Source organism: Sinocyclocheilus grahami, unplaced genomic scaffold, assembly GCF_001515645.1.
Source record: "Sinocyclocheilus grahami isolate Dianchi unplaced genomic scaffold, SAMN03320097.WGS_v1.1 scaffold655.1, whole genome shotgun sequence".
NCBI classification, from domain to species: Eukaryota; Metazoa; Chordata; class Actinopteri; order Cypriniformes; family Cyprinidae; genus Sinocyclocheilus; species Sinocyclocheilus grahami.
In genome coordinates this window covers 348,516-364,539 of record NW_015505834.1, presented here as the reverse complement: position 1 = coordinate 364,539, position 16,024 = coordinate 348,516, and the positions used below count along the sequence as shown (strand labels likewise).

Sequence of the window (16,024 nt, the reverse complement as noted above, 5' to 3'; positions counted from 1 at the left end):
TTCAACATTTGATATATCTATATTCTATTGTGAATAAAATATAAGTTTATGAGATCTGTAAATTATTCCATTCCTTTTTTACTCACAATTTGTACAGTGTCCCAACTTTTTTGGAATTGGGTTTGTAAATCATAAACATCTAAAAGACATTTTCTAAACGTCTATTTGACATCTAATAGGAAAGTTATATTTGCACCTGGAAATTTGAAGGAACTGCAACAAGCCTATTTCAGAATCCAATATGGCTGCTCAGTGCATCAACAGTAGTAAAATAGTAGTAATACATTGTTTATTAGCACTTCTGTTGGCTCTGTCTCGATAAATAGTATTATCTGATCTCTGTTTGTGGATATAAAGCTTTGGCATTATCTGTGCAAGATTGGTGTCAGGTTCACATGTCAAATGTCTAAATCATCTGAATCAAATATTTACTTTCACTACTATATTTAATAAGAAAAAAAAGAAAGTGATAACCCGATATTAGTCTGAGAACGAGTGGACAGCCTAGTACTTCATATTTTTCAGATCTTCGTGTTGAGATCAACCATCAGAATGGGGAAATGTGATCTCAGTTATTTAGACTTTAGACCATGGCATGATTTGGTGTCAGCTTTGTTTGAGCATTTCTGTAACCGTTCATCTCTTAGAATTTTCATGTGCAGCAGTACCTAGTTTTACACAAAATGGTACCAAAAACAACATTGGTGCTGAATAGAATATTATCTCAGTCATCCTTGGATGAGCTACAGCAGGAAACTGCATCAGGTTCCACTTCGGTCATACAAGACCAGAAAGCTGAAGCTCACTGAACCGGGACAGTTGAAGACTGGAGAACATCGTTCTGTCTGAAGAATCTCGATTTCTACTGAGGAATACAGAAAGTTGGGTAAGAATTTGGCAACAGCAGCATGAACTGACCCAAGCTGCCTTTGGTCCATGTCATAATTACCGTAATTACAAAATGAAAAGTTATGCAACTCTATGATGGCTGGATATAGCTACATTGAACAGTATTAATGTCTTTCATTTTTTTCAGATCATTCTTGCGTACTTGTTAACTTTCGTTAGACTTGAGGCCTATGTGAAGTGACTTTCAAGTGAAATGAATCACTACTCTATTCACAAGGATTGTGTTATTTCACCATAAAATTATATCTTTTGTCACTGAAATCAAACTTGGAAAGGGAGGCATTTTGATTAATAACCGTTTCTAGCAGTAAAGACGTGAAGCAAAACAGAGACAACATTTTTGAGACACAAAGATATTTTCTAGGGCGTTTATTCAGCATCGGATACTCACAGACCATAACTACGAAAGTATTAACTTCACAAGCCAAAAGGTCAAGTTTAACAGAACATTAATATATATGTGCCGGGTTGAATTAAGTTCAATGGGAGATTTTTCTGCTTTGACCAATGACAAAAGAGAAAGCAAAGTGCTCAGAAGAGATTATTGGGTCATCTGGGCCTCGATGGCTTGTGCCGTCCACTCCGGTGCTGCCTGACTGATCTTCTCCAGGAGGTTGTTCACCTGGAAGCACAGTGACTGAATCTGCTTGTCCCAGGTGGGCAACGGCTCTCGCGCTGACGGAAATAAGAGACTTCATTCAATTTTATTCATGGTTAAACAGATTTTATACAACATATTCAGCCCCAAACCAAACTTACTTTCAAAATGGACAATGCTATCTATCTGGTCAATGAATCCATTCATGCGACCTTCAGTAATCATTTGTGATGCTATCTTTTCTGCCTGTAGGAAAACAAAGATATGTGTATATACAGTGCATCCGTAGAGTATTCACAGCACTTCACTTTTTCCACATTGTTATGTTACAGCCTTATTCCAAAATGGATTAAATTAATTATTTTCCTCAAAATTCTACAAATACCCCATAATGACAATGTGAAAAAGGTTTGCTTAAAATCTTTGCAATTATCAAAAATACAAAACAGGGGGGGGGAAAATTCACATGTACATGTATTATGAGCACGGTGTGGATATTCACTGTACTTCGGAATAACAGATTCTACATCTTGGAAGTATGACCCAAATAAGAATTTTCACCGGATATTGTCATCTGAACAAATAAGAAACAAGTCTAAAACTTTTGTTCTGACCAACTGAGGAAAAAAGCATTGCAATAAAAATCGCACTACCAATGGTGATTAAATCTAAAGCTCGGTTAGCTCATTAAATTATTATATAATTGTTATACTTTGTTCTCAAATTGCTAATATTAACAACATCAGCATTGCATGACTACATGTATGTGGTGAGTATTAGCGTCACATATAGATTTCAATTTCTGTACAGTCTAATCCCATTCGAATTTCATATAAAGAAATTATTTTAACCCAAAAAGCAAATTATTATTTTTTAGAACTGGTTCTCTTTGAAATACAAAACTTGTGTAATCCCACGTAGGCTAACTGTAATCAGATGCACATTTAAAACTGGAATATAATCTAATTTCAGTCACTTACTATAGTACAAACGATCCGCCACTTGCAGCATCATCACATGCGATATATGCTACAGACGGGACGTAATGACGCAGCAGCATGCTCGAATTTCCTGCAAAAACCTACCAGTACCACTCAAATTAGAAAACATTATTATAAGCTTACCGTTGTGGATCGGGCTAAAGTAAGAGATTGTTCTGAACACTGGCTGGTTATGTACTTGCTCAAATATTGATTTCGGATCATTTTTTATTAAAAAAAAAAAAAGTTATAGACTGCAGCTTTAAATTGTAATATTTCACATTACGGGTTTTCTTGTATTTTTGATCAAATAAATGCAGCCTTGGAGAGCATAAAAGACTTCTTTCAATAGACAATAGACGTTAATTTACAATAGACGTTTCCTGACACTCAGTCAGTCAAGCACAGCTGTACCTTTGCAGGAGGAATCTCCAGAAGAGCTCCTAGCTCTTCAAACGTGATGTTATTGTAGAGTTTGCTAGCAGACAGCAGGTTGTGCTCAATGACTGCTCGGTCTAGGATGCTTGAACCTGAAAGCATTAGACAAGCATTAGTCATTAGCCTTTCCTAGCAAAGAACATGAATAAATGACAGTACTAAAGCATGACATGCAATACCGTCGGCTGTGGTGGCTTTCTGATGCGGCATCAGCATGGCAGCAAACTCTTGCAGCTGGTTTCCCCGAATGATTCGATCCAGGTACATTTTTTCCAGGATGCCGTAAGCAGCGAGTTGCTGACAGCGTTCATCCTTGAAGAGCGTAGCCAACATACGAGAGCGCTGCTGACCTTTTGGACACATTGAGAACGGATAATATAATGTGACCAGCTTCAAATGAAGCTGAAACTGGTTAACCACAGTTCCAGCCGTTTAATCTTAATGATATAATAGATGACGAGTACCTGCAGAGGCCAGTATAGTGCAGTGAAGCGCATGCTTCAGGGCCTCCAGACGCTCAGTCTCATGGACGATGGATTTGTAAGAAAGCTCATTGTAGCGCTGAGCTGCTTCAATGAACTTCCTCCGATAGTCCAGAACTCTGGAGTAACATACCTGCAAAACATGATGGAATATATTACAGTTCACAATAATCATAAAGCAGCCAGATATTACAAAATCACACACTGTCCAGTCAGTAATCTAACAGACCTGAGTATTTGGATACAATTACTTTTGTATTGGAATGGTTGGGCCACAAAAAAAAAAGTGTTTTTATGTTTGTTTGTTTTGTTTTGAACCACCAGTCATAGAAATATATAAATTGTATATGTCATTTTATTACATATTTTAATTTGTGTAATTAAATTTTTTTTTTATATTATTAATATATTAATACATATATATTTCAATTGTTATAATATTATTTATATTAATTTATTTGTTGTTTACATATATAAAACATCTGCAAACTGTTTTTCTAAATATAAAATCATATCTATATATACATTTTAAATTTTTATATATGTGTGTGTGTGTGTGTTTTTAAATTACACTTAAATTAATCAATATTATAAAAATATAAGAACTGTACTGTAAGCTATTTATTAATAAATGTTTATTAATTATATCAGCTTACAATATAGTTAATAAATGCTTATTAGTAAGCTTTTTGGGTAAATAAAGCAATTTTCCAATTAAATTCTACTGATTCTTCACAAATCTATTTGAAATACCACTCAGCCCTACTGGATACTGTGCATTTTATACAGTATATAGTTCAACTGATGGTGCACCTTGTAGTGAATCTGTAGCTGTTCATTGGTGGATTCATTCTGAAGTAAAGATGCTCGGTTGATGTAGGCCTCAGCCTGAACTGGGTCGTCGTCCTCCAAATACAGACGGGCGATTTTGAGGTAAGTGTCCAATTTATAGTCCACATTGTATTGTCTGTTGAATCAGAAAAACAGACATGAACAACAAACTAATCATTAGTGGCTTTGAGTGATCTGCAGACGCAAATGAGAAGCTTCAGTTTGTTCCAAGAGAAAAGCGATCTTACTTTTGACCCGTCTCCAGCGGGATTCCCACAAGAACCAGTGCTGCGTTCCTCCAGTCCTCCTCTTTCTCATAGAGTGTGGCTAGATGCTGTCTGATCGAAGCCACCTGGAAGTGTATGAGATTGGCTTATACATGATCCACATGATTCCAGCATTGATCTGAGAGTATTTTTCACGACACATACCTGTTCTTCAAATGAGATGACCCTGGGCTGGATCTTCTCCAGGGTGAAGTGGCACACGGCTTTCGCAGTGCCGTCCGGCAGGTTTTGAAGGTGCGTGCAAAAGTCTGTCAGCAGCTGTCTGGATATGACCAGGCTGACGTTCTCATTGACCACTGCGCAAGTGTGAGAAATAGCCACGCTCGTCAATTTAGATGATGTAATACGTTCTCATATTAAGCGGATTCTATTCTATTAATATCGCCAAGACTGGCATATTGAATATTAGTGTACTTACTCGCTTCAACAAATGCTTTCAGTGCCTCAAGTTGTTCCGCATCAGTAAACTGAAGAGCCTTTTCTAATATTTGACGGTATCTGTCAAAAAAAACAGTGCACAAAAACACATTCATTAGACTAAGAATTATTAGAATTCTTTGCAAAAAAAAAGCAGCACGTGCTGTTGGGGGCGGGGCGTGCTAATTCTAGAACATTTGATTGGACAAAACTTTAAATACGCCCCTAAATGCAAGATGAGTCATCAATATATTTGGTCTTTTTAACCAGAAATTAAAGCGTGTAAAATGTTGTGTATGTCTGATGAAGACACATTTGTCCACCTTTAGGTGCACACTAGCATATAAATTACCTCAAAGCAAACAAACATGAACTAAAAGTCTCAATTTTTCATTGCGTCTTTAATTCCGTAAATAAGTGCTATTTAAGCGAGCTTCTTGCCATTACTCCAGCCCTTGCTAAACGTACCATTAAATCCATAAATGCATTATCATAGCAATATTTATTAATGATTCTAATAACTACTAACCATTAATAATAGCGATTTTGTACTATGACATATTTCGATAGTTATAAAAAAGAATAATCTAGGCCTATGCATGTTATTTCATCTGCTCTGCATATCCTCACGCTAGCTAAGTAACGTTAGCCTGTACTCATCTCATCTGCAGCATCACATATAATTAATCAATGCAACAGACATACAGTAAGCAACAATTGGAGTCAATGACTTGAAGTGACATACTTCCCAGCTAGATCTTTGTGAGACCCGCTAGAGTTCATCAGCTGCGCGAGCTCCTGCCTCACGCCGGACGCCATTTTCCTCTGCGCTCACAACAACAGCGCGAGCCGCTAGAGCGCGCCACTCCAGCTAGTCCAATCTCCTTCTTCTTCTTTTTGTTCAATGGCCGTTCACTCGGAGTATTACCGCCACCTACTGTGTATCTTGCGCACATGGGTGATGAATCTGTATTGCTATCAAGGAAACAAAAACTAAAAAAAGAAATGTCGTAATGCCCCATCCACCCCAGAGGATGCATGTTCAGCTCCTCCAGCTGCCGCACTGTGCTCCTCAGCCTCCGAGATGGGCAGAAGCATCATGATCCTCATCCTCAAACACTAAATCCTGTGGTCTAGTCCTGTAAGCTCTAAAACTGTTAAAACCACCTTAAAACATCTGATTATCACTCAAACGCTTTCCCAGAAGGTCCACGGCACTCACTGGCCTGTTCCTTATGTTGCTAAAAAGATTATGTCGCTGGACATCACATTTACTACATTTAAAAAGCGCATGCTCTGCTGTTTCAAAAACATCACATTCATCACACATACCATTTTCATGCTTCCCCATTAATGCAAGTGTTGAATTTAGTCCTGTGTGTCCCATCCTTAATCTAGAAATCATTGCTTCTTCCTTTCTGTGCCTTCCATAAAACTGTTTTTTTTCCTTATACTGATTTTACAATATTATAATACCACCTACCTGTGCTGCTATTGTCCCATCTTTGTTGCCATATTCTTATTATTTTCCTGTTAATCACTGATTTGATCTCATTTCTTCCCAGAGGTACCTTAACATCCACCAAGTTTTTCTTTAAAGCTTCTTTTGCTAACTTATCCGCTGTTTCATTCCCTACTATCCCGATATGTGCCGGTACCCAACAAAAGTATACGATCATACCCTCTATGTTCAGTCTGTACAGTAATGTATACATTTCTACTAGCAGCTCTTCTCTATCAGTTTTTGTCGACAATATACTTTTAAGAGCTGATGACGAGTCTGAGCAAATTACAGCCGGAGTCCTATTTGGCTTAATCTTCTACCTACACTCTTAAAAATAAAGGTGCTTCAAAAGGTTCTTCAAGCGATGCCATAGAAGAACCATTTTTGGTTCCACAAAGAACCATTCAGTCATTCAGTCATTAAAGAACCATCTCCTTCTTACCTTTTTATAATCTGAAGAACCTTCTTTCACCACAAAGAAGCTTTTGTGCTTTTGTGAGGTTCTTCAGATGTTAAAGGTTCTTTATGGAACCATTTAGACAAAAAGGTTCTTCTATGGCATCGTGAAGCACCTTTATTTTTAAGAGTGCACTGCAATCCTACTATTATAGCCGTTAATTCTGTAGAATATACGGACAAGTTGTCACTTAACCTTAAACTTATTTTCATCTTAAATCTTGGAATGCACACTCCTGTGCCCACTTTTTGTTTGATTGGGTCTTTAGATCCATCTGTATAAATCTGTATAGAATAATACAATTTCTCTCATAAAAACATTGATTTCATAACTATTAGTATATCTTTCTTCTGCTTTTTCCCGGGCCTCCAACAATCTCATTTCAACAATAAATCCAGGGATAGTCACACCGATACCCCATTTAATGGCATGTTGGGACAGATTATACTTCATTCTCCAGACCACAATCCTTGACCCACTGTTCATATTTCCATCCAAATCTATTCCCTCCATTCTTTTTATATTCCCAACAATCATTTAAAATTGTGCGTGTACGATGACTCTTATTACTACCCTGTAGATTAACCCAATACATCATCGCAAGCTTTTCTCTTCTTAAATCTAATGGCATCTCGCCCATTTCGACCCTGATGGCATCTAGAGGAGTTGATCTTATTGCTCCACAGCAGATTCTAAGTGCTCTGGACTGTATGTTGTCCAGTTTCATTAATTCTGATTTTGCTGCAGCACCATACACTGCACACCCATAGTCTATACTAGACCGTATTAAGGCTTGATATACATGTAACAGTGCACTTTTTCCTCGCTCCCCATTCATACTTTTATTAATTTTTCACTCCTTTGCATTTGTTTTCAATTTTCTTAATATGTCTCTTCCAAGTTAATTTCTCATCGAAGATATTTGAACTCTTTCTAGCAATTGATCATATAATTTCTTAGTCATTTGTTCCATTTTCCTTTTCTTTGTAAAAACCATATATTGAGTCCTTGATACTGAAAACTTCAATCCCCAATCTACTGACCACATATTTTTAACTCAAAAGAATTAAAATCCTCATCCATATTGCAATCAACTCCTTGTTTTGTCATACGAACATTCTCATATATTTTACTTAGTTCTTGTCTTCTTTCTAAGAACTTATCATTCAAGTTTTCCATATGAACTTTAGCAAAAGTTTTAGCTAAGACTTCTGTCTTTTCTTTATTCGTTATTGGCCATTTTTCCTTCCTCTTCAATTACAGGGATCTGTTTATAATTATTAATACCATTCATTTTCCTAATCATTCTCCATACCACATGCATTCCAGTCTCTCTCCCAATTGTGTTACTGAATTCCTGCCAAGCTTTCTCTTTGCACTTTTAATTACGCTTCTTGCAGCTGCCCTTTTCTTCTGGTATTCTACAACTGTATCGTGAGTTATTAATCTTTTTTAAAAATCTGGAATGCCTTATTCCTCTCTCTAATTGCCACTGTGCACTCTTCAGACCACCACGGTACACTTTTCTTTTTCTTTCCATTGCCTCTTATTTACGGTATAGATTGGTTTGCTGCAGAAAGGATTTCACCTACTATATTTCTCCTCAATATTCCCTTCCAACTTCCTATTTTTGAAACGTTCTTCACACAACACATAAAATTCCTTCCATTTTGCCTGCTTAAATCCCCATCTTGCACACTGAATAAAGTTTTGCTTTCGAACTGCATTCTGAATCTCACAAACTACAACTTAGCAAAAGTAATTATGACTTTGATGTCTCTTTCTTCCACCTCTTTATCAGCTTCACTTCTCGTATGCCTTACTTAATTGTTTGCTCACAATCAGATCCATCACCTATGCTGCTGCCATGTCTTGATCACTGTCGCCTTCCGAAGTATCTCCCTACGCCATTCTCCCTTCTGCCATCTTCTTCCAGAAATGAAAAAGCATCGTAAAGCTTAAGTTGATCGTAGCTCCATTGGTTTCAATGGGTGTATGATGTACTTAAGCTTACGATGCTTTTGGGAAACACAGCCCTGGCTGAGACCGTTTCTAAATGATCTGTTATAAACCATAGAGTCTAATCTATTTCACAACTACATAGTATCAAACACAAAGCCCAGTGCTAAAGTGCAGAGTGTCTGCAGAGAAAGGAAAGTGTAGCAGACACCTGTGCATCTATGCATTGACCTAATGTTTCCTGTGGCTATAGAGTTAAATGGAGTGAATTTATAAAAGCTCCTATAAATAAACAGCCTGCATTTTTCCTGCAACATCATGGGCTAAATAGAATAGAATAGAATAGAATATTTGAGCTAGATGAAGTGTATTCATGAAAGATCCTAAAGATTTTTTGCGCCAATAACATGCTATATAATATAATATAATATAATAATATTAGAGATATAGATGAAGTGTGTTTATAAAAGATCCTATTAATAAAAAGCCTATATTTTACTGTAACGTGCTACTATATTTTATATACAATAATGTAACTAATGTAATATAATAATATTTTATATAAATGAAATCGAATAAATGTTAATATGTAAGGTGAATATAGGTGAGTCACTTTCTGATAATTTGTCATTGGCATTCTTTTAAAAATATGATCCAAATGGCTGCATCAATATTTCTATTGCACTCTTCGTCCTTAAACGTGTATTGTTCACTGTATATTTATAAGTGATGCCTTGCCATAATAACTGATTGCTTTTCTGAGTAATTTACTTGACCAGTAAACATGAGTTCTGATTCAGAATCAAAAGGAATTAGCTTGAACAAACAAAACTGTAACGTTTTTTAAATCACATCTTATTCTATATAAATAATCAACCATCTCTCTGCGTACGATCCTGCACGGAAGCTGTGGCGTGACGTCGTTTGTTGTTTCCGGCGGAGGCGTGGCTTGATTATGGGATGTTAGAGGTGAAATGGCGCTCGGCGCGGTATTTTAAACAATCGTCTTCGTCTGCGAGCGGATGATCGACGCGATGCAGCGCCGAGGTGGACTTAAGAGTGCGTGATCGAGAGCGAAACCTTGAGGATTTCAGAAGAGCGTCTGGACACTCCTCTCGAGCCAGCGTAAGAAGTGCTTTGAGCTCGGGTGTGTGTTCAGCGAGGGGCAATATGATCTGCGCTAGTTAGCCGAGCTGCTAGCTGTGTGTGTGTGTGTGTGTGTGTGTGTGTGTGTGTGTGTGTGTGTGTGTGTGTGTGTGTGTGTGTGTGTGTGTGTGTGTGTGTTGATGTAGGCCTCAGCCTGAACTGGGTCGTCGTCCTCCAAATACAGACGGGCGATTTTGAGGTAAGTGTCCAATTTATAGTCCACATTGTATTGTCTGTTGAATCAGAAAAACAGACATGAACAACAAACTAATCATTAGTGGCTTTGAGTGATCTGCAGACGCAAATGAGAAGCTTCAGTTTGTTCCAAGAGAAAAGCGATCTTACTTTTGACCCGTCTCCAGCGGGATTCCCACAAGAACCAGTGCGGCGTTCCTCCAGTCCTCCTCTTTCTCATAGATTGTGGCTAGATGCTGTCTGATCGAAGCCACCTGGAAGTGTATGAGATTGGCTTATACATGATCCACATGATTCCAGCATTGATCTGAGAGTATTTTTCACGACACATACCTGTTCTTCAAATGAGATGACCCTGGGCTGGATCTTCTCCAGGGTGAAGTGGCACACGGCTTTCGCAGTGCCGTCCGGCAGGTTTTGAAGGTGCGTGCAAAAGTCTGTCAGCAGCTGTCTGGATATGACCAGGCTGACGTTCTCATTGACCACTGCGCAAGTGTGAGAAATAGCCACGCTCGTCAATTTAGATGATGTAATACGTTCTCATATTAAGCGGATTCTATTCTATTAATATCGCCAAGACTGGCATATTGAATATTAGTGTACTTACTCGCTTCAACAAATGCTTTCAGTGCCTCAAGTTGTTCCGCATCAGTAAACTGAAGAGCCTTTTCTAATATTTGACGGTATCTGTCAAAAAAAACAGTGCACAAAAACACATTCATTAGACTAAGAATTATTAGAATTCTTTGCAAAAAAAAAGCAGCACGTGCTGTTGGGGGCGGGGCGTGCTAATTCTAGAACATTTGATTGGACAAAACTTTAAATACGCCCCTAAATGCAAGATGAGTCATCAATATATTTGGTCTTTTTAACCAGAAATTAAAGCGTGTAAAATGTTGTGTATGTCTGATGAAGACACATGTGTCCACCTTTAGGTGCACACTAGCATATAAATTACCTCAAAGCAAACAAACATTAACTAAAAGTCTCAATTTTTCATTGCGTCTTTAATTCCGTAAATAAGTGCTATTTAAGCGAGCTTCTTGCCATTACTCCAGCCCTTGCTAAACGTACCATTAAATCCATAAATGCATTATCATAGCAATATTTATTAATGATTCTAATAACTACTAACCATTAATAATAGCGATTTTGTACTATGACATATTTCGATAGTTATAAAAAAGAATAATCTAGGCCTATGCATGTTATTTCATCTGCTCTGCATATCCTCACGCTAGCTAAGTAACGTTAGCCTGTACTCATCTCATCTGCAGCATCACATATAATTAATCAATGCAACAGACATACAGTAAGCAACAATTGGAGTCAATGACTTGAAGTGACATACTTCCCAGCTAGATCTTTGTGAGACCCGCTAGAGTTCATCAGCTGCGCGAGCTCCTGCCTCACGCCGGACGCCATTTTCCTCTGCGCTCACAACAACAGCGCGAGCCGCTAGAGCGCGCCACTCCAGCTAGTCCAATCTCCTTCTTCTTCTTTTTGTTCAATGGCCGTTCACTCGGAGTATTACCGCCACCTACTGTGTATCTTGCGCACATGGGTGATGAATCTGTATTGCTATCAAGGAAACAAAAACTAAAAAAAGAAATGTCGTAATGCCCCATCCACCCCAGAGGATGCATGTTCAGCTCCTCCAGCTGCCGCACTGTGCTCCTCAGCCTCCGAGATGGGCAGAAGCATCATGATCCTCATCCTCAAACACTAAATCCTGTGGTCTAGTCCTGTAAGCTCTAAAACTGTTAAAACCACCTTAAAACATCTGATTATCACTCAAACGCTTTCCCAGAAGGTCCACGGCACTCACTGGCCTGTTCCTTATGTTGCTAAAAAGATTATGTCGCTGGACATCACATTTACTACATTTAAAAAGCGCATGCTCTGCTGTTTCAAAAACATCACATTCATCACACATACCATTTTCATGCTTCCCCATTAATGCAAGTGTTGAATTTAGTCCTGTGTGTCCCATCCTTAATCTAGAAATCATTGCTTCTTCCTTTCTGTGCCTTCCATAAAACTGTTTTTTTTCCTTATACTGATTTTACAATATTATAATACCACCTACCTGTGCTGCTATTGTCCCATCTTTGTTGCCATATTCTTATTATTTTCCTGTTAATCACTGATTTGATCTCATTTCTTCCCAGAGGTACCTTAACATCCACCAAGTTTTTCTTTAAAGCTTCTTTTGCTAACTTATCCGCTGTTTCATTCCCTACTATCCCGATATGTGCCGGTACCCAACAAAAGTATACGATCATACCCTCTATGTTCAGTCTGTACAGTAATGTATACATTTCTACTAGCAGCTCTTCTCTATCAGTTTTTGTCGACAATATACTTTTAAGAGCTGATGACGAGTCTGAGCAAATTACAGCCGGAGTCCTATTTGGCTTAATCTTCTACCTACACTCTTAAAAATAAAGGTGCTTCAAAAGGTTCTTCAAGCGATGCCATAGAAGAACCATTTTTGGTTCCACAAAGAACCATTCAGTCAAAGGTTCTTTAAAGAACCATCTCCTTCTTACCTTTTTATAATCTGAAGAACCTTCTTTCGCCACAAAGAAGCTTTTGTGAAACAGAAAGGTTCTTCAGATGTTAAAGGTTCTTTATGGAACCATTTAGACAAAAAGGTTCTTCTATGGCATCGTGAAGCACCTTTATTTTTAAGAGTGCACTGCAATCCTACTATTATAGCCGTTAATTCTGTAGAATATACGGACAAGTTGTCACTTAACCTTAAACTTATTTTCATCTTAAATCTTGGAATGCACACTCCTGTGCCCACTTTTTGTTTGATTGGGTCTTTAGATCCATCTGTATAAATCTGTATAGAATAATACAATTTCTCTCATAAAAACATTGATTTCATAACTATTAGTATATCTTTCTTCTGCTTTTTCCCGGGCCTCCAACAATCTCATTTCAACAATAAATCCAGGGATAGTCACACCGATACCCCATTTAATGGCATGTTGGGACAGATTATACTTCATTCTCCAGACCACAATCCTTGACCCACTGTTCATATTTCCATCCAAATCTATTCCCTCCATTCTTTTTATATTCCCAACAATCATTTAAAATTGTGCGTGTACGATGACTCTTATTACTACCCTGTAGATTAACCCAATACATCATCGCAAGCTTTTCTCTTCTTAAATCTAATGGCATCTCCCCCATTTCGACCCTGATGGCATCTAGAGGAGTTGATCTTATTGCTCCACAGCAGATTCTAAGTGCTCTGGACTGTATGTTGTCCAGTTTCATTAATTCTGATTTTGCTGCAGCACCATACACTGCACACCCATAGTCTATACTAGACCGTATTAAGGCTTGATATACATGTAACAGTGCACTTTTTCCTCGCTCCCCATTCATACTTTTATTAATTTTTCACTCCTTTGCATTTGTTTTCAATTTTCTTAATATGTCTCTTCCAAGTTAATTTCTCATCGAAGATATTTGAACTCTTTCTAGCAATTGATCATATAATTTCTTAGTCATTTGTTCCATTTTCCTTTTCTTTGTAAAAACCATATATTGAGTCCTTGATACTGAAAACTTCAATCCCCAATCTACTGACCACATATTTTTAACTCAAAAGAATTAAAATCCTCATCCATATTGCAATCAACTCCTTGTTTTGTCATACGAACATTCTCATATATTTTACTTAGTTCTTGTCTTCTTTCTAAGAACTTATCATTCAAGTTTTCCATATGAACTTTAGCAAAAGTTTTAGCTAAGACTTCTGTCTTTTCTTTATTCGTTATTGGCCATTTTTCCTTCCTCTTCAATTACAGGGATCTGTTTATAATTATTAATACCATTCATTTTCCTAATCATTCTCCATACCACATGCATTCCAGTCTCTCTCCCAATTGTGTTACTGAATTCCTGCCAAGCTTTCTCTTTGCACTTTTAATTACGCTTCTTGCAGCTGCCCTTTTCTTCTGGTATTCTACAACTGTATCGTGAGTTATTAATCTTTTTTAAAAATCTGGAATGCCTTATTCCTCTCTCTAATTGCCACTGTGCACTCTTCAGACCACCACGGTACACTTTTCTTTTTCTTTCCATTGCCTCTTATTTACGGTATAGATTGGTTTGCTGCAGAAAGGATTTCACCTACTATATTTCTCCTCAATATTCCCTTCCAACTTCCTATTTTTGAAATGTTCTTCACACAACACATAAAATTCCTTCCATTTTGCCTGCTTAAATCCCCATCTTGCACACTGAATAAAGTTTTGCTTTCGAACTGCATTCTGAATCTCACAAACTACAACTTAGCAAAAGTAATTATGACTTTGATGTCTCTTTCTTCCACCTCTTTATCAGCTTCACTTCTCGTATGCCTTACTTAATTGTTTGCTCACAATCAGATCCATCACCTATGCTGCTGCCATGTCTTGATCACTGTCGCCTTCCGAAGTATCTCCCTACGCCATTCTCCCTTCTGCCATCTTCTTCCAGAAATGAAAAAGCATCGTAAAGCTTAAGTTGATCGTAGCTCCATTGGTTTCAATGGGTGTATGATGTACTTAAGCTTACGATGCTTTTGGGAAACACAGCCCTGGCTGAGACCGTTTCTAAATGATCTGTTATAAACCATAGAGTCTAATCTATTTCACAACTACATAGTATCAAACACAAAGCCCAGTGCTAAAGTGCAGAGTGTCTGCAGAGAAAGGAAAGTGTAGCAGACACCTGTGCATCTATGCATTGACCTAATGTTTCCTGTGGCTATAGAGTTAAATGGAGTGAATTTATAAAAGCTCCTATAAATAAACAGCCTGCATTTTTCCTGCAACATCATGGGCTAAATAGAATAGAATAGAATAGAATATTTGAGCTAGATGAAGTGTATTCATGAAAGATCCTAAAGATTTTTTGCGCCAATAACATGCTATATAATATAATATAATATAATAATATTAGAGATATAGATGAAGTGTGTTTATAAAAGATCCTATTAATAAAAAGCCTATATTTTACTGTAACGTGCTACTATATTTTATATACAATAATGTAACTAATGTAATATAATAATATTTTATATAAATGAAATCGAATAAATGTTAATATGTAAGGTGAATATAGGTGAGTCACTTTCTGATAATTTGTCATTGGCATTCTTTTAAAAATATGATCCAAATGGCTGCATCAATATTTCTATTGCACTCTTCGTCCTTAAACGTTTATTGTTCACTGTATATTTATAAGTGATGCCTTGCCATAATAACTGATTGCTTTTCTGAGTAATTTACTTGACCAGTAAACATGAGTTCTGATTCAGAATCAAAAGGAATTAGCTTGATATGATGACAAAACAAACAAAACTGTAACGTTTTTTAAATCACATCTTATTCTATATAAATAATCAACCATCTCTCTGCGTACGATCCTGCACGGAAGCTGTGGCGTGACGTCGTTTGTTGTTTCCGGCGGAGGCGTGGCTTGATTATGGGATGTTAGAGGTGAAATGGCGCTCGGCGCGGTATTTTAAACAATCGTCTTCGTCTGCGAGCGGATGATCGACGCGATGCAGCGCCGAGGTGGACTTAAGAGTGCGTGATCGAGAGCGAAACCTTGAGGATTTCAGAAGAGCGTCTGGACACTCCTCTCGAGCCAGCGTAAGAAGTGCTTTGAGCTCGGGTGTGTGTTCAGCGAGGGGCAATATGATCTGCGCTAGTTAGCCGAGCTGCTAGCTGTGTGTGTGTGTGTGTGTGTGTGTGTGTGTGTGTGTGTGTGTGTGTGTGTGTGTGTGTGTGTGTGTGTGTGTGTGTGTGTG

General features: G+C 37.7%; 1 protein-coding gene and 1 pseudogene across 2 annotated transcripts; one reads left to right on the top strand and one right to left on the bottom strand.

Annotated features, from left to right (window-relative positions):
* Positions 1-1,250: 1,250 nt before the first annotated feature.
* Positions 1,251-11,691, bottom strand: cops4 (COP9 constitutive photomorphogenic homolog subunit 4 (Arabidopsis)). 2 transcript variants are annotated; one of them, XM_016242355.1, is made up of 10 exons: positions 11,555-11,691; positions 10,811-10,890; positions 10,537-10,688; positions 10,354-10,457; positions 4,221-4,374; positions 3,390-3,540; positions 3,105-3,275; positions 2,902-3,017; positions 1,669-1,753; positions 1,251-1,584 (listed from the first exon to the last, which is right to left on the bottom strand). In XM_016242355.1, the coding sequence occupies exons 1-10, from the start codon at positions 11,626-11,628 to the stop codon at positions 1,451-1,453; spliced, it is 1,221 nt and encodes a 406-aa protein (XP_016097841.1). In that variant the 5' UTR covers positions 11,629-11,691; the 3' UTR covers positions 1,251-1,450. The 2 variants fall into 2 exon arrangements, with proteins under 2 accessions (XP_016097841.1, XP_016097840.1); XM_016242354.1 differs by lacking the exons at positions 10,354-10,457; positions 10,537-10,688; positions 10,811-10,890; positions 11,555-11,691 and adding exons at positions 4,487-4,590; positions 4,670-4,821; positions 4,944-5,023; positions 5,688-5,834.
* Positions 11,692-15,655: 3,964 nt separating this feature from the next.
* Positions 15,656-16,024, top strand: part of LOC107558661 (protein lin-54 homolog pseudogene) — a 7,763-nt pseudogene continuing 7,394 nt past the window's right edge.